We start from the raw sequence: 25,659 nt of genomic DNA on the forward strand, positions 1-25,659 counted from the left end.
TTCGCCTTTTTTATTGGATGCTTTGAATAGATGGAATGGATTTGAAAGAAAACAAATTTGGAAGGAGGGTCCTGGCTTTGTGTCTTTTATGAATATTTACATCTCTTTTGTGCGCAACGAAACATGATAACAGGAACGAGGAGCAAGACAGCATAACAATACGATTCCATTTGCCGGCATTAATGGAATCGATAAAAGAACAAACTATACGTAACCCCTCGGTACGTAAGAATATGAAACCAAAGATAAATAATGCCGTGTCCTTAAAAAGCCTAAAGTAGCATGCAAATGTGGAGCTGGTTGAGAGTTGGGCGGTGGGCGGATGGTGCCACGTAGCACTCGTAAATCGGGAATATCCATGCCTCCTCTCGATGACGCTCCTCGGCTCGGTACGATAATGGATGGGCACAAAAAGGGAGTAGGTACAGTAAACATAAATTACGGAACAATGAACCGTATCGTGTTACGAATTCGCCATTCGTTCGCCATCGTTCAGTCTTTCATTTCATGCGGCATTGAGCATCAAACCCTGTGGCATCATGTCGATTGCAAGGTCAACGGTGTGTTTCCACCGTTACGATCAACCATCCGCGCCTTCTCCGAAAACTGACGGGTTGTTCACAAGCATCTAATGAGCACCGAGCGATATGTTCAGACACATCCCGAACGTTAGGATGGCGATGAAGCAGACGAGCACGAAAAAGCACAGATAGTGGGCGCTGATCGGCATCCGGAACAATTTGGCCGACATTTTGAGCGACGAAGCATACAGCAGCACCGTGTTCAGATCCTCGGACGACGTGTTCCGGTGTACGAACGGTCGAATGCTAATCAGATGACCGCAGGACTGCGTTTGGCGGCAGGTGACGGTAAGGCTGGCGGCCTGGAAATAACGAGCAACGGTTAAACATTAAAGTTCGAGTGGATCCGTGTCGCAATCGCAATAGTTGGTCAAGGGGTCTTCAGTTTCAAATATTGCACATCCGGATGCGCTCGATGAATGCCGCCGGTATTTGGCCCAGACCAGGGGCCCCCTCATGATCGATCATATTCATGGCGATGAATATGAACTACTCCTTTCGCTAGAGCGCGCTCGACTAACTCGAAACACTCGATGGCCGTGCTCAAGCGAATATGTGATGTGCAATGTGGATCATTTCTGGATGGGGCTTTTGAGTGTTACTAGAGTTTGTGCTGTACTGTATTTCTACTTAACTTTGTCTAAATAAAATATGAAATTTAATTTTGAAAATAATCCCATTAATGGAATTGTTTTGTTACGCAAAAGAGAAGTAGCATGTTCCAGGATTCTAATCACCACTAACACACCGAAAACACTACCAAATGGCAACAACTTTCGATCGCACGATAATACCATGATGGAGTATATAATTTAATTCAATATCCTGTGCTACAATGGGTGCCGGTACGCAATGTAAATCGTTGATTATCGTCGTTGTCGTCGACGTTGTCGTTCGACTCGATCGCATTCCATTCCACGTCATACCTAGCATTAGTCGGTTCAATGTTTCAGAACTCACGATTATGGCTCACGAACACCGAGGACGTCCCGAAACTGGACACACACCGGTCTTCATTTAATTATCCCATAACGACGTAGTACACACGAGCGCGACCGCGAGAGGAACGTCCGGGGAAACTGCGCGGGGAACGGCGGACTTCACACTTCTCCCACACCCCCCTAGTGGGGTGCGCTTGTGGTTGTCACTCGCGGGCACGGCCCTCGCGTAGGTCGTTCCACGAACGCACCCCCAAAATGGTTACGTTTAATTGACTATTAATTAGCCCGCGTCATCATCCACCGGCTCCGGGCATGGGTGTGGCTCCGTTTTTCGGGCTCTCCCCAGAGTAATCTGGGGGGAAAGAATGGCCACCTTTCTCTACGCCGGTCGGCCCTCGGTGCACTGCAGTGAATGGTCAGTGGTCGACCGCTTCATAATGCACTATACTCGCAGGCACCGCTCCCAATCCGATCCGTCATCAGCGCAGTGCGTAGTGGTAGCGGCAGCTCTGGGAAGCCCACAGGACGCCATTATCGCGATAATGCGTGCCTATTAAACGTTCGTTAATTGACGTGCACCGGACGGAGTGCAGCGCTCCGAGGTGCGCTCGGTACCACTTCCGGAAAAGGCCCGGCTCAAACCATTAACATGGGTGCAACGCAACGACGACGACGACGGCGACGATCGGTCAACCAAATTCGGCGCCAAATTTAGTGTTCCGCGTGGAGCGCGTTATGCAAACTTAATTCAGTCTTCCATTCACCGAGCTGGCATTGTTGATGCCGGTGGCGCAGAGCAGAGGAAGGGCGGCGCCCCGGACCGCATTATCGTAGCTTAGAAAGGCTTCGCGGGCAAATTGTTTCGGGACGAAATTGAAAAGCGGATCATGCAAACCCGAAATTGATGACGGTGCGCTCAACGAAATTATTCATGTTTCCTCGCCACCTTTCCTCTCCTGGCGCATAATCGGTCTAGTGGCCATTGCGTGCAGAGCGGCTTACTTTTGGAAATGCATATTTGTGATGCATTTGCATTTCGTGCGGTGAAAAAATCAAAGAACGATAAAATGGGGAGAACAGATCCCTTTTTGAGGACATAACTTATTGGAACACATTAATTGAGATCGAGTTCCGCTGCGCTGTTGCGGCGATAAATCCTTCAAAGGAATAAGCATTAAAAGGTGGTGCCACGGTGAAAGGCAGCTAATCACTTGCTGCTTCGTGAAAGGCGAGACTTTTACAGAAATAATTGAAATTCTGATATCAAATCCAGCATCCAGATAGATTCCAGCTGAAGCAGCTTTTGCAACATCATTTGAAGAGTGAATAGAGCCGCCACCACCGCACTGTGGCTGCTCAATTACTATTCGGAATTAATGGAGAGAGTGAGGTGGATTATTTACTCGGCCTTTTATCATGAAAATGGGCTGCGGACTAGCCTCAGACCAATTCTCTTCACTCTAATCATCCAATAGCTGCAGCTCAAGGATCAAAACACGGGTTGTTACAAGCACAACCAGGTGGTTACACGCCATCCTTACCATCCCATCGACTGTGTTGATACAGACCGCCAAACCAAGTGCAGGTCCCGGGCGTGCGAATCCTCTTTCTCACGTTGCTATCTACGCCAGGGCAGCCCGAAAACCCCAGGACTGCGATGCCACAAGCTGATCCGATGGATTACAAAATGGGCTTTTCGGAGCCGGTGGTGCTGCCCGGTGCAGCGCGGTGCTTGTGGTGCTTACCTGAAAGAACGGCATCAGTGAGATGAACAGCCAGAGCAGAATGTTGGCGAGGCTGGCGGTGAATATGTTAATCGGGCAGGCCGTCATATCGCGGAACAGATGGACAACGCTCGACACGGTGTAGCTGAGATTCAGCACCGTAAGGCTGGCGACCGGCAGCGAGATCCGCGTGTTCAGGTGGTACAGCAGCTTACGGAACTCGCAAATCTCCTGGCGTTTTGTTGTTGAGGGTTTCGAGTGAAAGAAAAAAAAATGGGGGGAAAAAGAGCAAAAAAAAAAAGGGGTGAGTAGAGAAAACCGCCAACGGAAAGTCAACCACGACGGTGCTGGGGGAAGTGCTTTGTTAGTGAATGTCAAGTGTCGGTTGGTGGTGGTTGCGTGGTTAGTTAACTCTTTTTTTTTGTTTTGCTTGCCAAGCTGCATGCTGCATGTGGCCAGTTTGTGGTTTGCTGCTGATTGTGTGACGGAGAGATTACATGAACGCTGGTCGGCGGTTGAAATTAGATGCTGTCAGGATGGAGTGTCGCCCGAGTTTCATGGTGCGAAGCGGCTTAAAGCTACCCGTTTTGTTTCCCGTTGATGTAAGCAGGATATGACACGATCATTGTTAATCCATTTGGAGTTGAATTAATGTTTTGACAGCACAGTAAAAGCTCTGCGATACGAACGGATCATCAAAACCTTTGCGATCATGAAGTAAATGTGTACTATATGATAGGAAATACAATATTTTCAAAAATCAATTAACAAACTGCGTTAAAATTTCATTAATATAGTCCAACCCATCTTTTGGAGTAAACATCATGTACACAGGATTTTTTTGTTTGTAATTTCTAATATGACAAATCATCGTAATTGTTTCAAGATTTTTAGGACACAGATTGTAGGAAATATGTTTGAAAATACAGCTATCAATCGCTAGACGGCATCGCTGCAGAAATGTTCTTTGAACTTTACAATTTTTCAATTTACATTTTGAGTTTTTTCCCTACTTTAGGTTCCCCTAGTTTCTCCTAATTGTTTTCAAAATACAATGGAAAATAGAAGATGTTTTTTTTAGGATAGAAAATAGAAAATGTTTTTTTTAAATCGTTTGTTTTGGGAAAATTGCTTCAAAATTACGAGCTTCGCTACACCAATTCGAGGAGCGCAGTGCATTTAATTAATTCCAAAATGCGCTATGCGCAATGTAAACGTGAAGCTTTTCCTTGAAATGACCAGCATACCAAACACACCGTTATCCCTTTCCAGAGCAACCGCTATCTAACCATTTATCGCACAACGACCGTGCATATAGCTAGTGAACAGTTGTGCAAATGGAACATATCCTGTCCCACACACGACCAGCCACAGGTATCACGAATCAACACAAAGCTCTCCGATGGCCACCACAGTTGCCGACCGGTTTGGAATTTGGGATAATTTCGGAGAAACACCCCCGCCGCCATGGAATGGAACGGACGGAACCCGACTGTTAACGCACATGGTGCGCGATGATTTATTTCTTCGATAGATTATGCGCGATGATTATGCGGAAAATATCTATAATTGAATGGACGAATTAGCAAGCCATGGAGCTGGCTGCAAGGCAAAACTGCATTCCTTTCCCACGATGGTACCCGGGCACACGATGGTACACCGCGGAGTACAGTAACGGAAGCACTCGTTAATTACTGGCCAACTTGGTCGGTTCTCCGGGCACCGAGTCGACCACAGAGCCACCAGTGTAATCTCTCTCTCTCTCTCGCTACTGTATTGTACAACGATGGCCCTGCCCGCTTCGGTAAAATGGGAAAATATGCCCGAGAAAGTTCGATAAATTTTCCAATCACCACCACCATCCACAGTGCACGCAGCACGCCAGCATACTTTCGGCGCAAAACAGCCATTTAATTGAATTCCTGCACTCCGGGATATTTATGCGAATTATCGGGGAGGGCCCCCTAGGGACCGCCATGGTCCCTGATTGTTGGCCATGGGATCGTTCGAGCCGGGTTCGATCGAATCGGAATCGAACAAATCATACGTTTGTAGCGATGGACCTCGAGAAAGGATAATCTCGAAATGGCTAAAGTCGGCTTGCTGTCGGCGAACATTCCCAATTACTTATACGCAGCACAAGTAATCGAATATCCGGTTTCGTCCGGTTCGGGGGAGCGTGGAAACGTGCGACCGTGAAGTTATTGTGAATTTTTCGCGGACTCCGCGCGAAGCGTTTCATGATGATTTCTTCGCACAATCACTAGAATCGACTTCGAATCCGTGCAATCCTACGACAGCTGCGGGAATTCCGAGTGAAATCTGTTAAATCAACTCGCACATTCGCACAGCGCAGTGGAGTGGCGGAGAAGAAGAGAATCGCAATATTTACATATTCTGCTCAAGCGCTCCTGACCTTCTGCCGGCTTTCCCGGTGGCCACGCTAGGGCGGTAATAGCGAATCAATGTCACTCGCGAGCCGGCTGGCCGCCACTTTAGGGCCGTTTGGTGGTGGTGGTGGTGGTGGTGGATGGTGGAGAAATAAAAAGGGCGTAGCACTGGCCGGGCCGCATAATTTATGTGCACAGCAAAGCCGGACTCCGTTCGTCCATTAGCATTTTTCTGGGAGGGATTCGCAAGACGGACGGCGCGACTACCGGTTCCAGGGAGATAGAAAGAGAGAGCGAGAGAGAGCCACCATCTCGGAATGCTGTGTCCATCGAAAGCGCATCGCGACTGACGGTTGTGGTTTCATGTGGCCGTGTGCCGGCCGCCACCATCATCCCTTTTTTGACCCAGATTGGTTTTTGGGGGGGGTTTTCGTCTTTGGTGGTATCGGAAACAATCCTCCTTGCTGGACGAGCGAATCTTTTCGGGCTCGGTAAACAACTTCAAAATTGAGACGATAAATTATTCATTCGATTCCCGTCCAAGACTGTATCGACACGTTATGTGTCAATTTATGTGGGAATGGTGACTTTTACTGGCCGGGATTAACCACTTGGCAGCCGCGCTTGGCATCAGTTTCCCAACTGGTCGCATTAGTGGCCTACTTTCCATAATTCATCGAGTACATTTGCGCGACAGATGTCAGACCCAGACATCAGGCCTACCAAAAACCGGCCACCGTACTTCCAGGCATATCAATCGCGATATCGACACCGGTTCCCGTAGGTGACTGGGATGGTAAACAGCAGAAGAGTGGGCTCCCCGTTGCTCGTTGCCAAAAAATGGAATGCAGATAAGAAATTATCTGTCTCCTGGCGACCATCTCGCAGCGGAGCTCAATCCAAATTTGTCAGATGAGTTCATCGGAATCCAACGGGAGGTGCAAATAGCAGCAGCAGCAGCCATCTCAACCATAAATCGGGACCCGAAAAGGATGCACAGGAGACCACCTTCACTCTCTCGCTTTCTCTCTCTCTCTCTCTCTCTCTCTCTCTCTCTCTCTCTCTCCGTCTCCAGGATACGATATGCATGGTACACGGTACGCTATGGCCCCCGAGCGTATCTTTCGCTAATTGGAATGGATGGAAATCGTTATCCGCTATCCAGCCACTGCCCTGCAACAAATAAATCAAGGCTGATCGACGGCGAAGAAGAGATTTCAATAAATCGTTCCAGAATCCTGGAACGCGGCGTTCGTGTTCGGTGGTTCAAAGGTTCTGTCCCTGGTTAGACCATGGCCATCGATTTGAGCCTGGAAGCGCACAACTCGTTTGTTTCCATTTCTCGGGAGCCATCGAGGAGGGATCGTATTGCCACGAAATCAACATTTTGCAAATTTTTGTTGTTGGTTGAATTAAATTTTCTTAAAACAATGTTATTGTTTGTTATCGGGGGTAACAGATAGTTATTCCGATGATAATGATAATGAATTCCGAGGACATTATTTGAAAATAGTTCCATTTCAAAGCCCGAAAGGCACTTACCCTCATCCAGTTCAGCGGTTCGATGGTGTGAAGCAGCAGCTTCTCCTTCAGTGCCTTCAGGTAACAGCGGAGTAGATAGCATATCAAGCTGTAGCTCACGATCACAACCATTTGCACGAGATCATGACAGAAGAGTGCCATGGTGAGGACACCCTTGAGCATGTCGGTGGTAGGTGACGCGTTGAAGTGTAGCGGCCATCGGAAGGAGGTGAATCGTTCGTACGCACTGGTACTGTCACCTCCGAGCACCAGTACGTAGGCGATGGAGGCGCCCAACCAGCCAACACCGAGGCCAAAGTACAGCCAGAGCGTTCGCACCAAACGCCGTGGGTTGTTGCTCAGTATAAATACCTGCAAACGTTGCCGATGATGTACAGAGGGGAATGTTAATAACGCTGTTGTGATGATGCTCAACGAGCGTCAATAGAGCGGTGGAATGTGAAGTATTTGGCATTAAAAGCTGCGTATTTAAATTCACTTTTGTTATGCAAGTGAGAAACAGTGGAGCGAACCCCGGATGATTAAGCTTTATTATTACTTTTACAGTTTTTCATGAACTGGAAGACAATGAACGTTAGTTACATTTCATTACACGGAGGCCAAATTGATGCAGCACTTCAGAGTCGAGGAACTGTATCCGGTGTTACAATTAAGTGAGTAGTGATGTTCGTTAATTATAATCTTCAATTAGTCATTGGTAATCAAAGGATACCTTGTGATCACATCAATCCATTAGCTTATCTCTGACAGTTTGAAATGAGGAAGCAAAGCTCATAGAGTCAATTCAAATACATACAATATTTTAATCAACCAGGCTTTTCGTAGATTAAAAACTTTTTTGAAAATGACACAAAATATCTATCGTAATTTTGGTGGCATGTCAATCAATTACAAAAATACCTTCACTGGCTAATCCTATTAATCCCTGAATAAAATGTCAATCAGCACACTTTAGTGAACTATTCTTTCATTACAAAATGAATTCAAGCACCGTTCGCAGCTGCATTGCAGGTAGGAAAATGTAATATCCATGTCAAACCAGCGCAAATCATGCACATTAATGTATGCCTGATTAATGTCCACCCATGGATAATGGTTGATCGATTTATCAATGTCGCTACCAACTCCATCACCGCACGCTGAAGGCCGACGACCGAATATCATCCGACCCGGAACCATCATCATTCTCCATCAGACCATTCCCCCTCGACTCGGCACTCTGGGAGGATGTTGCGGACGTGTGTATGATAACCGTAAACTCCAGCTCACAACTCAACTTGCATTCGAATTATCTGCCCGAAAGCCATCGCTTTGTAACGCTTCCATCACTGGGGCAACAAATGAGCTCGTAATAGCAGCCCCTAGCCGGACAATGTACGTACCCTTTCGACGAGACACTGCAGCTGCTCGTTGTCGGCGAATCGGTAGATGAAGACCGCCAAAAGGTACCCGTTCAGGTGCAGCAGGGCCGGAATGAGATAGATGAAGATAGCCTCACCGGAACCGGCGAGTCCGGAGTGATCCGCTTCGAGGATGCGATGAGTGCGGTTCGATGAGCTGGGATCGCCATCGTTGCTGGCCAATGGTTTCCAGGTAGTCGTCCCGTTGAATGCTTCATACGCTCGAGAGGCATCAGTTGACCAACTTTTCGCGGTAACACCGGTGGTTGTTGCTGGTGTTACGTCGTTCGTCGAGGGAAATCCATGATCCCGTCTGCCGCGAGGAGAGTGAATGAATTAGGAAAACTTTAAAACTCGGAAAGGAATCTCGTGTTTCCGGTGATTAAAGTTTAAATGTTTGCTGTTATTTAATTCCGTGGCAAAGCGTTGCTCGTTGCGAATTTGAAATGAAATTGCTATACCGTGAGCTCAGCTCTGCATTCCGTGATACCGTGATACTCATTTCGAGGGTATTTGAGGCGTGGAATGCTCTTGTAAATTGCAACCAATAGTTGCTTGCTATTGCTTTTTATGCAATTTCTGTATCGAATCGCCGTCGGCATGCCGATAGAAATATGATTCGTTTGGAACAATCCAAAACGCTATCGTGTTTGCCAACCTTCCCATTCCCGGAGGGGTCGAGTGATACACATTTGGATCAAATTCTCCATTAAAATACTGGCATTCGATTCGGCGTGGAGTGAGCCATGTCCAAAACAAATATGCATCACTCGCGTGCGCAACATAATCGCCACTAACGGTTTCTGGTACACGTTCCGTTGTGAAAAGTAAACCCTAAACGGGTTGTTGTTTCTGGCCCGGAACACAACACCACAGTAGATATGCAATCGATGGGGGGAAATCCAGCGAGGGGTTCAAACCGATTTATGATGGAAAAAAAGGTTTTTTTTTATTTTCCGCATCAGGATCCATTTTTTGTGGTCGATATATCACGTCCCAAACGCTGTTGATTGCACTCCCTGCGCTTTCCCATTGGTGGTGCTGTCGATTAACCAATCATTTTGCTGTGAAAAAAAGATTTCCTAGAATTCGATAAATCTATTGACCGGACGCGTTTGTCGTTTGGATTGAAGTGCGTGGTACCACCTGTAACCAAATAAGCGCGATGGTCAACAGCAATTCATTTTCATTAATTGCGGGTCCATTGTGGGCGATTCAGTTGACCGCATTTTCCACTTATCGCGACAAACACTGCCATACGGAAAGGTGAACGGTTGGTCTGGTCAACAACAACAAAAAGTGTGGCCACAAAGTTGTACAAACAATTTGGAATTGCATAAAGGTGCGATGTAACGTTTGTAGATTTATCTTTAAAAAAAAGTTGGTTTATCAATAAATTGAGACTCTCGTTTCTTTTGATTCTCCATTTAAAAACGTTCTTTATTGATTTTCCAACAGAGCACGAGCACAATCGCGCACGAGAACGCATGGTAGCGATTATGTTGCAAACATGATCAAGCGATCATAACAGGGGACCACTTGGCGAACGCCTCGGTTGTTTACTCTAATCACGAATGAGATGGATATTAAAGTGCTTAAAGCTCTGGTAACTGGCCACCGGCCAAGTGGAAGAGAGGCAAGAGTGTCCGCGCGCGCCCGCGCGCTCCAAAACGAGCTTCGCTCCAAGGCTCCATAATCGTTATCTTGATTGTGTTTCATTATTTTCATCATCCCACCAGCAGCAGCAGCAGCAGCAGCAGCAGCAGCAGCAGCAGCAGCAGCAGCAGAAGGAGCCTCAGCCCACAGAGTCACAGCAGCTGCAATTTCGGCAAACTAACTGCAAACGATAATGCAAGGTAATCGCTTTAATTCTGAGCAACGACTATAGCAGCAGCAGCGCAGAGTGTTGGTTGGAGGGACCAAGCCAAACGTTGTCCGGAGAAAATGACATGCCCGCTGTGCTGTCGCTGACCAGTAATACCCAGGGCCCCTCTTGAGTGGCCCCTGCGTTCGGTTAGTGTGTTGAAAATCTCAAGGATAAGGTCCGATTTTTTTCTCCCCAAAAAACGCGACTAATTGGCTTGGCAACTGGCACTGAACATGATGCGAATCCGATGCCGTCGCTCGTTTCTACCAACACCACAGGGACATGACTAACTCGTACCGGTCACGGAGGGACTTCATTTGCGTTCGAAACTGTTGCTGCTGTTGCTGCTGCTGCTGGTGGTGGTGAGCATAAACATGTCTCACGCTGCAGCAGAGCGATAAGCATGATGCAAAGTGTGCGACAAATAGCAAAAACCATCAATTGGTAACCATTACGGTCCAGCACCAGACGCAACCAAGCAACAGCATAACCGCAAGCGTAAGCGATTCGATGCCAGGTCAGCGATAGTGACCCCCCGGGGAGGAGGCGACGATTCGTCTCCATTTCTTTTGTGAAATTTTCCTGCGACAACGACGACGACCACGACGGCGAGGGAATTTGGTCGCCAAAAATGAGAAAAAAGGATGCAGAAATGCTCTCTATAGACCAGTCTCCGAGTGGGGTCACAGTTACGATGCGATGACTAGCAGCATCATGCTGCTGCTGCTGCTGCTGCTGCTTGCCAGCAAATTAGGCAACACCGTCCTGCCGCCCCTGTGCCGGAGTCCAACCGAGACTGTCTGATCGAGACTCGAGCGCAAAAAGGCACAAACTAAGCGTGGAAAAAGGGGGGGGAAAGAAAGCTCCAGGATTCGGACGCGACGGTACGACTCAATCCGGGACGGGTTAATGATGTTGCCCAATATGGTGTCCAAGTTCTTACGCTCGCGCGCGTATCCTGATGAGCTCAAAGGCCACGATGAACCCGCCAGACGGTGAACTGCGACAACAAGACCGAAAAACGGAGATCACCAGCGTGTTTTCCGTGATTTCTTCCCGCAGCAAACACCGAGTTTTCCTCCATTTTCTCCGTTGATTCCGGTGACACTGCGGTCACACTGTGTGTCACTAGCCGTTTAAATCTTTGTCGCTCCAAAAAAACCGGCAGCTTAATGATTGCCATGCGAAAAAGGGGTTTCCGTTCGGGTTTTTTCTTTGTACGATTTCTCGTGAACCACGTGGCCCTCGGACCAGAGCACAACATTAGCGCGCCCGGGTGGCTTACCCTTTTGCGCGACTCGAGCGCAGTAAGTTCCTCCTGCTTTTGACGCGGGGAGCTTTTTCTCCCTTAGCTTAGCGCATTTTCGCTTCCATTAACACTCTAACTCTGGTCTGGTTTGCCCGTTCAATCCCTTCATCTGCTACCACTTTGGAATCGAACAGCGACAGCGACAGCAAACCGTTACGGTTTTTGCCGGGATCTGTTTTTTTCTCTCCTTTTCGCTAAATGTACATCGCCTTATCGTGGGGGGAGGATGGTGATGGTGGTGGTGGTGGTAATTGGTGGTAGTCGCCGGTTGCCGGATTCGATCGAGCAATCATCATCGGGACCGTCTGCTGGAACTGAGCTGGCTGTCGCCTGCCGTGAAGTGAGACAATCGCGGTGCTTACGGACGTTCCATCGTCGACGCTGCGCTTGATTAAAGGTTTCAAACCAACGACCGGACGACGTTTGCCCCAGGACATTAGGCGCCGCTAGGACAGGAGATCGCGCCCTGATGTTGGCATATATGAAAATGGGGGAATTGTGGCGGTGGTGGCACGGGTTTGCGCTTCGCATGTTTGCATGCTACAGAGAGCGAGAGAGAGAGAACAGACGGTGGCCAGTCATCGGTGCATTCTAGGTCACCGCGGACCCGCACTGTAATCACGGTCATTAGGAGGAAATTGAGTTGGTTGGTTGGTTCATTATCTAACACGGAGGCATCGCATCGTGTCTCCGGTCGGAATCCGGGCGAAGGACAGACTGGAACTTGTAAAATCGTTCGGTACAAAGGGGAAAGGGGGCAAAAAAGGGTGGGTGGGCGAGTTTGGGGTGGGTTTTGGTTTATGTGTTCGCTTTCTTCCTTCTTTCTCCTTCTCCTTCATCGTTGTGGTGATGTTGCGCGGATTCAGCTGCTTCAGCTTTTGCTGAAAAATGGCACTATCAGCGGGTGCGCGTCTGTGTGTCGTGTGGCATGCGAGTGCAAAGTGCAAACATTAATCACTCGCCCCCCAAACCTGCCGGCTAGAAGGTCCTCGCGTGGATGGTTTATGTGTGTCCACGAGGCGCTCCTGCGTGGTGCACCCGAGCTTTATGCTTTTGTAATTTTACCGGGCCCGAAAGTGGGGGTTGGTGCACGCAGCGTGAACATTGCAACCAGATCCTGGTGGGAAGGTTGACCGACCGAGCAGTGAAAAAGGACCCACCGGGAGCTACTGAAGGCGGTCAGGAATGTGCAATTATTTTGTATATCAGTGTTTTGCGTGTTTTTGGGTGGTTGCTGTTTGAGGGAAGCCCCATACGGGAGGACACGTTAGTCGCGTGGTGAAAGTTGGTGAAAGCCGGCCTTATCCTCTTTCAAGATTATCTTACGTCATGCAGGTAGGATGTGGCGCATACTAGGTCACATTCCACGGTGCTTTTGTGATTTTAATATCCAACTAGTTCCACCAGAAAAAAAAAACAATAAACCAACGAACAATGCTGGTTAGGGCCAATTCTGGCAGATTTTTTTCGGAAAAAGTGGTGTGCCAGTTGAACAGAACAGAAACAGAATGAACAGAAACTTGTTATAAAATACTCCAGGGGAGCATTTTGATGAAAGTGTTCAGTTAGACAGTTTGAACCATATTTAACATAACATAATTGGGAATTTTAGTATCGTTTTCTATGTAATTTTATTCTATGCATATGTTGGAATTGAAGATTGGTTTTACATCTGCAATAATAGTAATGTTCAATAAATTCAATGAAGAATCATTTTTTCATCATTTCAACATTCACCACATAATGCAGTTTGAGATTTCTTGATCATTTAACCGTTTAAATTTACATTACAAACCACCTTAAATTTACCGGTTACCTGGCGCCTCCATCATCGCATCGCAGCAACGCTGCTACATCGTTTCTTATTCCCGGTGTGGGAACAAGAAAAAAGCTAATATAATAAACCCATGCACCTCCAAATTATGTGGCCCACGAACTGTTTTTTATGCTTTCTTCTGCGGCCCGCATGGCAATATGAGTTTGAGACCCCTGTCCTAGCTGCTACTATGGTATTTCCGGTCACTGAGGAGTTCTTAGACATTTTTAAAACATTCTGTTATTTTGTTGCTAAAGGATTAATTTTAACCACCACCATGATTGACATGCGGAATTGCTAAATTACACTCAAGCTTCACCGTGTGTGAAATAAAGGGAAACCAAAAACCATGCCTCCATCCCATCGCCTAGCTGGGTTAAATCATGTTCGGTTACCAAACTCCCGCCCACGGTCACCGCGATTGGTCCAATCTTTTTTGGACTTAGCCGGGCACAAGTCTCGCGCTGCTGCTGCGGCCGTGCCATAAATATTTATAATCCCATTTTTATTATTTTAATAAAGTCGGTCTAAGCCTTAGTAAGGCCTCCGACGTAGGACCGGCCGGCCGGCCGGCCTCTCCCGCTTCCTGTACTTAGCATTGGTGCACAGGATTTGGTCCGGGATCTGTCACCGCCGCGAATGGCGACACGTGAGGATCACAACGAATTCCTTAGTCACACATGCCACACCTGAGCCCTCGCACCCAGGGATTTCCGGGTCCTATCCGCTGGCAAGTATTTAAATGCTGTGCAGTGGACCCGCACGGTGCTCGGTGGTATTAAAGGACGCAGTAAAGGGATAGCGGGGGAAAGAGGGGATGTAAGGCAGTCAGCATATTTTTGCTGCATAACCCAAAAACAGATCATAAAAGAAGAGCAGAAAAAAAAAATAACAGGGAGCGAGTGCTGCCCACTGGATCCCGCTCGAGGGTTGGATAAATAATTCGCTTCGCTATTTTTTCCTACTTTCTTTTATTTTTAGGGAAAAGCTCACGGTCGTCCCATCCCAAGCTTATGATTCGGCGTGTGCGTAGAACGTAGCAAAGGATCACGCTCGATGGAAATGGTGGCGATGGTGGTATGCAGATGGTTTGGTGGATTGCCAGAGGGTTTTAAAAGCAAGAAAGCGCGGCTAAAACACCGGCCGCACCCCTTACCCGTGGAAGGGGAAAAGGATAAAAGCAAAACCCATCTAAATCCACGTGCCACTCGATTTTGCATTACTACAGCAGCGTACGAACGGGAGACATGAGCTTCTTGCATCTCTCAACCAGGACATTCAGCGATTGTTATAGAGCGAACACACAGCGTAGGATAGCACCACGAACACATCGTTTCTATGTATCACGGTTGAAGAGCGAAATCAGCGACAGGTATGTCCACAGCAGACAAATGATTCCTCCCTTTTTTCCCTTCACTACACAGCACAATGGCACAGGAGACGGCCCCGAGCGTGCGTCGATACCTTGTTATTGAACAGCGTGGCGTTAGCAACACTGCTCACAGCAGGTGTTGTGAATAGAGGATGGAACTAGGATAAGCCGAGGATCCGGAGGATGTTTCGCGGATAACACTCGTGTATCTACACTCCATGTGTATCGACCACGCTCTAGCAGGAGGTACTCCATTGTATGATTGTGTTCCGATGCGCTCCACACGGTCGCTAGTGAATGAACCACCGCCAGATGCAATCTAGTTAAGGCTGGTGCTTATCAACGCATCGCACAGTGTGGTCAAACTGTGTTGCTAAATGATTTATAGCATTTCACAGGAACACTGGTTTCCAGCATGCAAACGCATCGCTCTAAGGTCTACGAACCAACTGAACACTCTTCAATAATATCGAAGAATGTGGTTGAAACAAGCTTATCGAACCGCATTAACTCACCTGTATCCACACAGAAACTGAAGCACATAACCGAGGCAGAGCATACAGAGCACGAGCGCAGTTTGCAGATGGCCAACCCAACGTCCGAGAAATTCCAGATCCGTGGAGCTCGGTCGAATGCCGGCCAACGCCAAGATGATCACGTACGGTCGAAGGAACTGCGTGGAAAAGGAAAGCGAAAAAGAAAGGTTAACAAAATGGCATCCACGGGATTAGTGGATTTTGTTTCTCGTGTAAAGTAATAGCTCAAAGTGAAGGAGGGAAAGGTGTTTAGTGTGACAATGTTGCTGCATCAAACGACAAACGGGCATGTTGGCCGTTCCCAACGAAGATCCAATATTAAACTCTGGTTCGTCCGAGCGTCCGTGCGTTCCGCGTGCAAATGAAGTGCACTTTACGTGGAGTACGAGATTACTGTACAATATCATAAAATGTATTACCACACCAATGAAGCGCCAGCTCCACCTCGGAAAGGTGAGTAATAAAGGGACGGAAATGACTTCACCACACCGCTGGTCTCATGCCACTTTCCTCTCTCTCTCTCTCTCTCTGCTCTGCTCTCTGGACACTGCTCCACGGTGTGCGCTCAATGGTTCGTAGCGTCGAGTGGAATAGTTTTGACGTGAAGTAAGATTTATCAGCGAAAGTACTAGGGCGCTGCTTTCACTTCTCCGGGTCCGGTTTGCGCTGCATTGTCGTTTCCGGTCCGGGATGACAGGGGCGGAACAGACAAGGAGCCTTTTACCTTTTACGAACTCAACCGAAAGTAGCTCACAAGCCCGGGGCAGACTTCGAGAATTGTCTGTGCATTGTGCATTCGCGATGTCGTTCCGTGTCGTTTCGAAGAGGCAAACACGCTGAGGAGTTCTCTAGGGTGTCTATTGAACTGTGGAACAGTGGAATGAGCAAAGTTTGGCCAACGATTTGAATCCAACATGCAATTAAGCGACGGCAAAGTCAGGCCCCCCGGGGAACCCGGGACCGTGTTATGTGGTGCGTTGTGTGCTGTTTCATTTGGTGTTTTAGTTCGTGGCTTGTTTTCGGTTGAATTGTAGTTGTAGTGAAAAGTATTTCACCCAACTTATTATACATTATTTCCTTATTTTGCTGTCCTTCATCATCCTAGACACGGTACGACGGATCCTCACGCGGAAACGATGCCGACAGTCCTGTGACAGTGCATGTTCGGTCCTTCACCCGACCACCGAGTGGCAGATGAGCCCCAGACAGCACAGCACGTACGGCTTTCCGCCCAGCAGTTTGCAAGCAAATTCCACACTTCACTCAAGCGGGAAGTGCTCCCGTGGAGGTGGATACCGTTGCCCTTTGCTGTGCGCTACATAAATTACAATTTGCCAACATCCAACCACTCACCGGAAACGATCGTTCGGTGGCGGCGCGCTCGCGGGCCAACGGTTTTGCATCACGTTCCATCATGACGTCGAGCGGCGATCATCAACTTTTCGCGAACGCGAACGGAAGTGGCGGCACCATGGTTGTGGCGAGGAAGTGGAAAGTTGGACCCGACTGCTGAGGTTTTGCGAAACTTTGCGTCTCGCGTCGCGAAAATAATCGCGCTCCGGTTGGTGAAATTTTGAGCTTGAAACCACCGTTGGTTTGTGTAGAACGCGTGCCTCCAAAACATAGTGCGACTGGCTGTCTGGCTGTTGCTTTGCGGGAAAAGTTTGCTCGTCGGAAAAGCGGAACCGGGGAGCGATGAAACACTTTGCATGCTTTTGGGGCACAAGTTGTGGGTTATGCTTTCGTCTGTGTTTTTAGTTGTCGTTTTGTTCGGGGGTTGCTCTCTCTCTCTGTTTTAACGAAACCATTTACCACGAAGACCGGCGGTCATTGGTCTTGTGGGGTGGGGAGCGGAGCTCATCAGCGGAACTTGTCCCAAATGATGGATGATTCGTGGGGAAAAATTGGGGAGAGTGGGCGCTAATCTTGCCTGCTCGCTGGGTGGCTCAGGTGGAAAATCGTCATCGGTGTGATGGTGACGTTCGTAGTTTGTGCGAGCTAATTGGTCGCTTGACAGGTACGAGACCATTATTGTCATCATCATCATCAGGTGACAGAGCGAGTGAGTGAGTGATTTTTGGGATTAACGATTCTATTTCGGGTTCTTGTGGTGGCTTACCTTGCGTTTGCAGTAGCGCAACGTGACGGACGTTGGTTCGGCCTCGGTGATTTCGTCAATCTGGAAAATATGGGCAGATGTTCTGGTAACTTGCGCTTGCAATTCGATTAGCACCAGCCATTGACGTCACTTCGATTGGTGTTGCCACTGACGTAGCTGTCCGATGAAAAGCTAAAGCACAATTTTAGAATTTAATTGTAAGAAGTTCGGAACCACAATCAAACTTACGATCAGTTCAGTTCAACATTCAATACAGAACATAGTATCGTCTGTCCTTTCAGATGAGAACACCCTTTTTTTAATCGATATCTTAAGTGAATTACTTTATCGTTGATCTGAGTAAATCAAGATTAAGTGAAAGATGGCATTCTATACTTCTAAATTCTGCATCCATGCATTGATTATTGGTACTTTTTTAATGGGTAAATATTGTTTTCTTAAGCATAAAAGTAAAAACTATCTGTTTTAAAAATGCAACCAAAAGTTTAAAAATTTAAATTCGAAAAAAAAAATCCACGGAGATAGCTCTAGAATAAAAAGAAGAAAAGAAAAACACAATATCTAATGGTTGTTTAAAAAAAAATAATCCCAAAAGTGATTCTTTTTCACCTAAATTAACGTAAACCCTCCCTCAATTACTTGTCTACTACGCACAAGACAAGACAAGACATTATTGATCATATTTAGGTGAACCTTCAAGCATTTTTTTACAAATTGAGATATTTTTCGAATGAAATGAATTAAATTTTTCAAATGAGTGTAATATAGAACTGCATGACCCACTAGTCGTACCGAAGCTAGTGTCGCATGCGTTCTAATAAAGTCCCAAATATCCAGCAAAGAATGTTGGAAAGGCTGCTCGAATCAACTTTACAGCTGCATGGCTGCCCGGTCTGTTTTTGAGCCGAACTAAAAGTCTCGTAATATTCGGTAATTAGTGTGACTGCTGCTGACACGTGTACCAAGTTCCGAGTACCGACTGCCAGGCACCGGTTCGGTGGGTCGGTCGGTGATAAATGGCTAATTGAGCATGGAAAACACTCCCGAACTCACTAACTTTGAGGCCAAAGCGATGCAGCCCATCAAGAAGCGGCTGCCCATGTTACCCGGACCCATGGGTGTCGTCATTGTCGGCCCCCTCCACCACCCATGAGAATGCACTTGGGAGAAAGGCCTCCCCCTGTACCGGGAGCTGCTTAAAATTCAGAGGAACGCACTTGTTCCTTTCCCGGTGACAACCTTTCAGCACGATCACTTACCTCGGTGACCGCCTTTTGCGCCAAAACTTGGCAACTGGGAACTGGGTTCGTGTTGAAACACTTGTGCCAACACATTTGAATAACATTGGCAAACGGGAGCACACCGGCAAGTACATTGTCCTGACTCCTTGTCGAAGTGCCATTTGCCCGTTCCGTTCCCTCCGCTCGGTGGCTTGGCCTCAGGCCTCGGGCTAACGAGGGGTTTTACATCCACCGATGTCAACGGTGGTCCAACCGACCGGCGCGGTGCATGCATATGCGTTCGTAAAACACCAGAAATCAATTTATATTTAAATTTCTCCCTTCTCCATCCCTTTCGTTTCTCTCTTTCTCACTCTCTTTTTCGCTCTCTGTTCTCTGTGTGCAGGGCAAGGCGGCAGGCGCGAATGTCCGAAAGGCCACACCGAGGATGGATTGTTTTTTTCCTGGCTTTTTAAGCGGAAAACCCAGCGGGCGTGTGCAGGGTCAAAAGGTGTTGTTTGAGCGGCTTGCCTGCGGTGGCCGTTAACAGGGTTGGCGTTGGACCACCGTCGGTGTAGGACGAATTGAAAAACACACACATGCACGCACCACCTGAAAGACGCCGGAACATTTGGAGAACTTATAATTTATTTAAAAACTTTTACACTTTTCCAGCCGATCAAATCGCGCACCGGACACGAACACTTGGTGTGACCTCTGCACCAGGGAACCATGGCCAGGATGGTCTTCGCTGGCCAGCTGATACCGATCCGTGCTCGCTTGTTTTTTGTGCTCCACCGAATCGTGCGAATCGGATTCCAACAAATCCTTCCCAACGGAGAGACGGAGCTGTCCTCCGGTACGTAAGGAAATCTCGTACCGTCGGTAAACTCTTCGAAAACACTACCCCGACTCCAACTCCGGAGCCAATGTGCAGCCAGTGCAGTGTGCGCCAGTGCGACTCCTTGGAGCGAGCACCACCTTTTAGCACCACATTGGATGGATGCTATTCTTACAAATAAATTTTCCCGATGCATATTCAAATTCAATTTGTGTCCCTCCCCTTCACCACCAACTCCCATGAGGCACTCGGTACGATCTCTGCTCTGCTCGAGGTCTTGGGTTTGAGTTACGTACCATAGGGACCGTGGAGTCAACCGCAAAACCAATCGAAAGGAGTCCAAGATGATGGTCCGGACTTGTGGAAATGCATTCACACGGAAGGTTCACCTACAGCACGTCAATATCCGGACAGCGGACAACACAGATCGGACAGCACTGTGGTGGCCATGTGGAGTGTTTGGAATGGTAAGCAGCTTATCAGGGCATAATCAATTGGGGTTTCTGCATTTTCGGAAGCATTCAAAACGACGTCAATGCAACAAACCGACGAGTGTTACAGTTTTCCTCGACTAGAAAGTATCCAAGCAGCTCGCGAAAAAATGCTCTCGATGCTAGAGGATTATTGTGAAACTCGCGTGCAAAATTCACGCGAAAAACGTTGCCTTTTTCAAAACAAGTGAATCCGAAGGAGGCTTAGGTAAATCAATCGCTTGCATCGCCAGCGAATCAAGGTTGAGGATGTAACCAATGGTTGTTTTTTTCTGTCACAGTCTACTACGAATTCACTTGTTTCAAAAAGGCAAATTAAGCGGAAGGAGAGTTTTTTTTCTCCTTGAACGTTTTGCATCCGAACATTTTAGCGTGGAAATTTCAAGCAAATGCCATAAATCCGGGACACATTCTGCATTCGGCTTCTGCTCGTTCGATGATTTTTTGATGAATTGATCAACAGCATCAACCGCGCGCCCGCGGGGAGTGTTTAAGGCGATCAATTTGGTTCAATTACAATCAACTTCAGCGTCAGGCGGTATACCCGGTTTGGACGCAACCAACGGTTGGTTGTTGCTGGTCAGTTTCATAAAACGTCCGCCTGTCCGTCCGGCGTTTGCTGGAACACAGAGGGACACAGGAACAACATGTCATGGTGAATGTGTGAGGAATTACGAAGCAGCACCCGTCGCGGGGATCGCGTTGTCGCACCACCAGTCAGCTGTCCGATATCGCCACCGTGTTCTCACCGTTATTGGCATTTTTGGTGCTCGATGTTTCGACAGGGAACCTTCAAACGAATATCCCATAAATCAATGCCAATCCGTCGGACGGGGGAGGCAACGAAGGCCACCGATGTTCCCGCTGCAAATAGGCAAATCGAATGATCGATGAGCGGACAGGTGGTGCTGCTGAGGGGCATTGATTTTGTTTGCCCCCTTTTCTCTCTCTCTCTCTCTCTCTCTCTCTCTCTCTCTCGCATGTTTTATCTGCTAGTTTTTTGTCAAGAGAGACCACTACTCTCCCCAGATCTGTGTCAGTCACCAGCCAGTCAGTGATTGGCGTAGTGCGATATCGACAGCGTAAATCGATTTTTTCATTACTCTCGTCAGCGATAGAACGCCAGCGAAAGGATTGCCATCGCCCAACGGGTGCTGTTGCTTCAGCTGATTGTGATGATGCTGATGCTGGTAGGGCTGCTGCTGCTGGTGATGATGATGATCTATGGTGCAGGGAAATCGAAAATAGGCGCATAATGAAATTGCACTCTGGTGAATTTGATAACATGGATCACGGGCTGTGATACGCGGCCAGTGGTAATGCAATGCAATGTATCATTTCACCAGGGAGCGGACCATCGTGATCGAACCAACGAGGCGGAGGTGTGTTTGATTTGTAATGCGTCCGCGACCGGTTGATAAATTTGCACTTCCGCTAATGCAGTTTTACTGGCCACAAATTGGACGGGCTCGGGTCGTCATGGGGTTGAATCGTCGAACCAAAGTAACAATATGAGCCAGTATTCTACATTGTAATACTGTTGCTGGGCTGGTCTCTGGGAATTAATTCTGGTGGCGGTTTGTAATCAATAGTTACTTACTAGTAGATTACTTTGATACAGCTGCTGCTCCTTCAACTTTAGCTGAACTGTTTTTGATGGGTTTTGTGTCGTTCGATCGCTGGCTATCATGTTTTCAAGGTAAGATTATCATGTTTATTTTCACATTTCGGTTGATATCTGGACAAAGTATGCTGCAGAGGCATAATTAGTTGCCAACTACGATCTAAATTTAATATTTGCCTGTAGGCAAATATTGATTAAAATAGACTCCATTAATCATTGTAGCGCATCAAGTTTGGGATATGATGGCATTTTTCTTCGCTTTTCATATTTGTAATGAACTCATTTCGTATCCTTCAAATCGATTCCACATACAAGCAAACCAACACAAGCCGGCTTCTCTCTTCTTTTAACCTTTCTTTGTTTTTACTTCATGTGGAACACAGTGAAATTGGTTTTTGAAACGCTTTCATCTCTTCAAAGTGTACACAACCGTTAGAAACTCTAATACTTCTTTATCACCAAATACCAAATACACCAAATTTATAAAAATGGCAAAACAAATCAAAATAAAAACAAAACAATCGCTTGATTTGCCATCGTGATACAGCTTCGGGGTGGTAAAAACAAGTTCGTTTATTCCGGCAAAACCTGACGGAATGCATGAACCAGCAAAGCGCAGCAAACACTGGAGCTCTGTGAGAAAGTAATCCATAAAGATCTACTCTAATCATTGTCATCGTGCTGGAGGAAGTTTCATTCAACTTTCCCTTCACTCCCCACAGGATGGCTCAGGTGTATCATAGTTCGCGCTCGTTGTTTCACAAACTCTCTTCGAGCTATCATCGTGCATGGGTGCAGTTCGTCGCTGCACTACATGACCATGGCCGGGTCCTGAACTTGATCCGATTCGGTTCGCTGTACCGTAGCAGACTACCACCAACCCACCGCGCTCCGCTTTTCGGTCTTTTTCTGGTGCTATGAGATGCGCTTAAGTGCGCTTCGCAAACACGAAAGAAGCGACTCGGAGGCCAAAGGAACACGGACCCAAAGTTTATCAACAGCATCATCAGCGACGGCAACGTCAACAGCCCGCTGGCTGCTGCAGTTGGTGTGCTTTGTCGGTCCATTGAGCTTGTTGTCTTTGGGCTGGGAGTGTATTAAAATATGCTACGCTATCTTCCGGGAAGTATCGTACGCACCAAAACTCTCTCTCTCTCTCTCTTTTCTCTTCCTCCCGGTTGCTTGCAATCTTAGGGGGGGAGGGGCATGGGCACCGTTTGGCCTGCCGGGCCAAAACTTCACCGAGCGATTGCATTATGCTGATTTGGTAGGAGAAGCCTCCGCACGGATAGCTAATGCCTTGTGCCATCTCCGGGCCCCAAAAACCGTTTTGGATAAGTGAAGCGGCCGACGAAACAAAACGAAAGCTCTTTAAACTGTTATTACGTGTCGAATGAGTGGGCCACGGTGTTGATAGTACACCGTAGTACAGAAGTTTTCACATAAGGAACAGCTAGCACATAAGGAAGTGCTGTTGAGTTCGTTTACGATACTCACGAAGATTGTGCAGGAAGTAGCTGCAGCCTACTGAGTGTTGAATGGAGGACGTTTATCTCTTTTTTGCCTGGTTGGAAGGATTCGGCCAGAAATCTCTGGTTGCAATCATATAGAGAGCCTCGTTACTATCGAAACGTACGGTGGAAATCTGTTACTGATCAAAAAGATTGTGTTACGGTCACGGGTGTCCGGGCAGGCCCTAGAAATGCGTTACATTTCCGCGATATCTCCGCCAAAAAACCAACCCTACGCTGCGTTCCAATTTGTCGCATTTGCAATGAAGAAGGCAATACTTTAATAAAGAAGTAATGGCGCGAAAGAAGCACCTTGGAGTCTTCGAGCTGGTGCAGCTCGCCTGTATCCAAATCTGCTTTGATCTTGTCAAGTCACTTCGCTCACGATGACAGTGGCTTCCGGACAATGGACCCGTGGAGTAAATCAAGCTTAATCTAGAAGGATGGATCGTCATCATTCCGGTGCTACTCACAATCACGTTCTCCTCGATGCACTCCATGTCGCTGCCGAGCAGCGATGCATCCGGACCGTGCTGGTGGTGGGTCAGAGCGTTGGAGCAGGTCGATAGCGACGAGGACGATATTGTGGCCGCCGTCGTGGACTGATCCATTTTTGATGAGTTCTTCAAACTTCTGCCGAGCGCTATCCAACCGGCGGTCGGTCGGTTGGTCGGTGCCTGATGGCGATGATGCTGACGACGACGCTGGTGACTGGAATTCGATTATGTTGCCCGCGGGGGAGGCGTCACACTGACATGCACTGAGTTGGACACAGTTCACAGTCTATGAAGTCTATGTTTTACCTTCAATTCAAATGCTGAAGAGATGTTTTCTGCTCGGCTAGACTCTTGAACTGCGAGAAGGGAGTTATCGTGCCCGCGACGGAAGATTAAAGCGGAGGGAACGAGGGATGATTGAATTGAAAATATTAACATTGATGCAAAGGTGCTTGTTGGGAAACAGTTGCCCGAGCTCCTTTTGGACCGAACATCATCGTTTGCACTTTCTTATCAGCAGCAATTTGAACCCAAAGCGCTCGAGAAAGTTTAAAGAAGATTCCAAATTCGTTCCAATTTGAAAATGGCAATTTAATCTGGTGCGATGAACTCTATCACAGTCTGATAACGGAATTTATGCAGCCGAAGCTCGGTCCTTGACATGCTCCAGGAGGGAAGGCAGTTGTTTAGTTGTATATTAGAAAGCGCATCTGTTTACAAAGAACTAACGGTGGTCAAATAATATCTTCCTCTACTCGATATCCCGCTCTCTCCCTCTGCTCGATATGGCTGCATCGTGAAGAGTATGCCAGCTAAAAGCTCGAAAATCCCTTCCGGTCGCGTTCAATACAGTAAAGTGCACTCGGATTTAAGTCAATACGTGGCATTGGACGTGGAATGGCAACGGTTTGAAACCATCCCGTGGCATCGGTGTCCGTTTCTGTTGTTGTCAATCGAATCGCGTACGTGCGCGGCCGCTTTCTTTCTTATCGGCCGTCGACGGCGTCGCAACTTTTGGGCCATTGAAAGCACTGCAGCTGCACTTGGCTCCTCCAATCACTATCGCAAACCGGGATGGCATGCACAGGAGAATTTAACAGCCGAATAAAATCAAGCAATTCCACTTTGCTTCACACAGGCACACACAGGGTCTATCACATTAGTACGGTCCAAGAGTGATCCGGATTCAGCGTTAACTCTTCAAACCATTATCACCGGAGGATGGTTTTATTTTGTCTTCCAAGCCTTCACCATCGTTAGATCGATCCCACGGGCGGATTAATCAGGTTGAGACAAAAGCAGCGCGAAGAGGAAATGATTTTAACCTGCAGACTTTAACATTTCAAGGTTGAATCCGTACTATCCGTAAAGCTGCTCGAAACTCTCTCTCTCTCTCTGGCTGTTGGTCACTTGATTTACGCGTCAACAAATCGAACTGACAACAAATACTCCCAAGAGAATGGGAATAGAGAGTTTTTTTTTGACAAAAAAATATCATCACCTACATTATCAAACAGCCGCTCAAACAAACGTTAACTGATTAGGGCGGTGCTGAACGCCGATTTGCTCTCACGGGCGCGTTTAATCACGTTTGTGCCAGTCTGTTGGTGCTTCGATTGCCACGGATCAACTGACAATCGCTGCCAAAAAAATGTAATGCTGAGGTGTTCGGTTATTACCGAGCGCTTTATAATCATTTGCTTATCGGTCATTTCGCTACAAAAACCCTACATGGCGCAGAGAGAAAACATTTAAAGCAGATTATGGGATGCTAAAAATGCATGCGGTATTATGCAAAATGAGCAAAATCTTGTTGCTCATCATTTAGTTGGCTTGCATTTGGTGGTACAGATTGATCAGTTGAAATTTGTTCCGCTG

At 47.4% G+C, this 25,659-nt stretch overlaps 1 protein-coding gene across 1 annotated transcript; it reads right to left on the reverse strand.

Moving 5' to 3' along the window:
• Positions 1-11: 11 nt before the first annotated feature.
• Positions 12-24,232, reverse strand: LOC126575669 (uncharacterized). Its single transcript, XM_050236476.1, has 7 exons — positions 23,758-24,232; positions 17,598-17,657; positions 15,458-15,615; positions 8,561-8,891; positions 7,179-7,529; positions 3,268-3,477; positions 12-883 (listed from the first exon to the last, which is right to left on the reverse strand). Exons 1-7 carry the CDS (start codon positions 23,893-23,895, stop codon positions 629-631), a joined length of 1,503 nt encoding a protein of 500 aa, XP_050092433.1. The 5' UTR covers positions 23,896-24,232; the 3' UTR covers positions 12-628.
• Positions 24,233-25,659: the final 1,427 nt, after the last annotated feature.

The sequence above is a fragment of the Anopheles aquasalis genome, chromosome 3 (assembly GCF_943734665.1).
Source record: "Anopheles aquasalis chromosome 3, idAnoAquaMG_Q_19, whole genome shotgun sequence".
In the NCBI taxonomy this organism is placed as follows: domain Eukaryota; kingdom Metazoa; phylum Arthropoda; class Insecta; order Diptera; family Culicidae; genus Anopheles; species Anopheles aquasalis.

Coding starts and splice junctions, on each gene's coding strand:
- LOC126575669 (XM_050236476.1), bottom strand. CDS start 23,895: ATGGATCAGTCCACGACGGCGGCCACAATATCGTCCTCGTCGCTATCG. Junction 17,658..23,757: donor GCATCGAGGAGAACGTGATT/GTGAGTAGCACC, acceptor CATATTTTCCAG/ATTGACGAAATCACCGAGGC. Junction 884..3,267: donor CACTGATGCCGTTCTTTCAG/GTAAGCACCACA, acceptor CGTTATTTCCAG/GCCGCCAGCCTTACCGTCAC.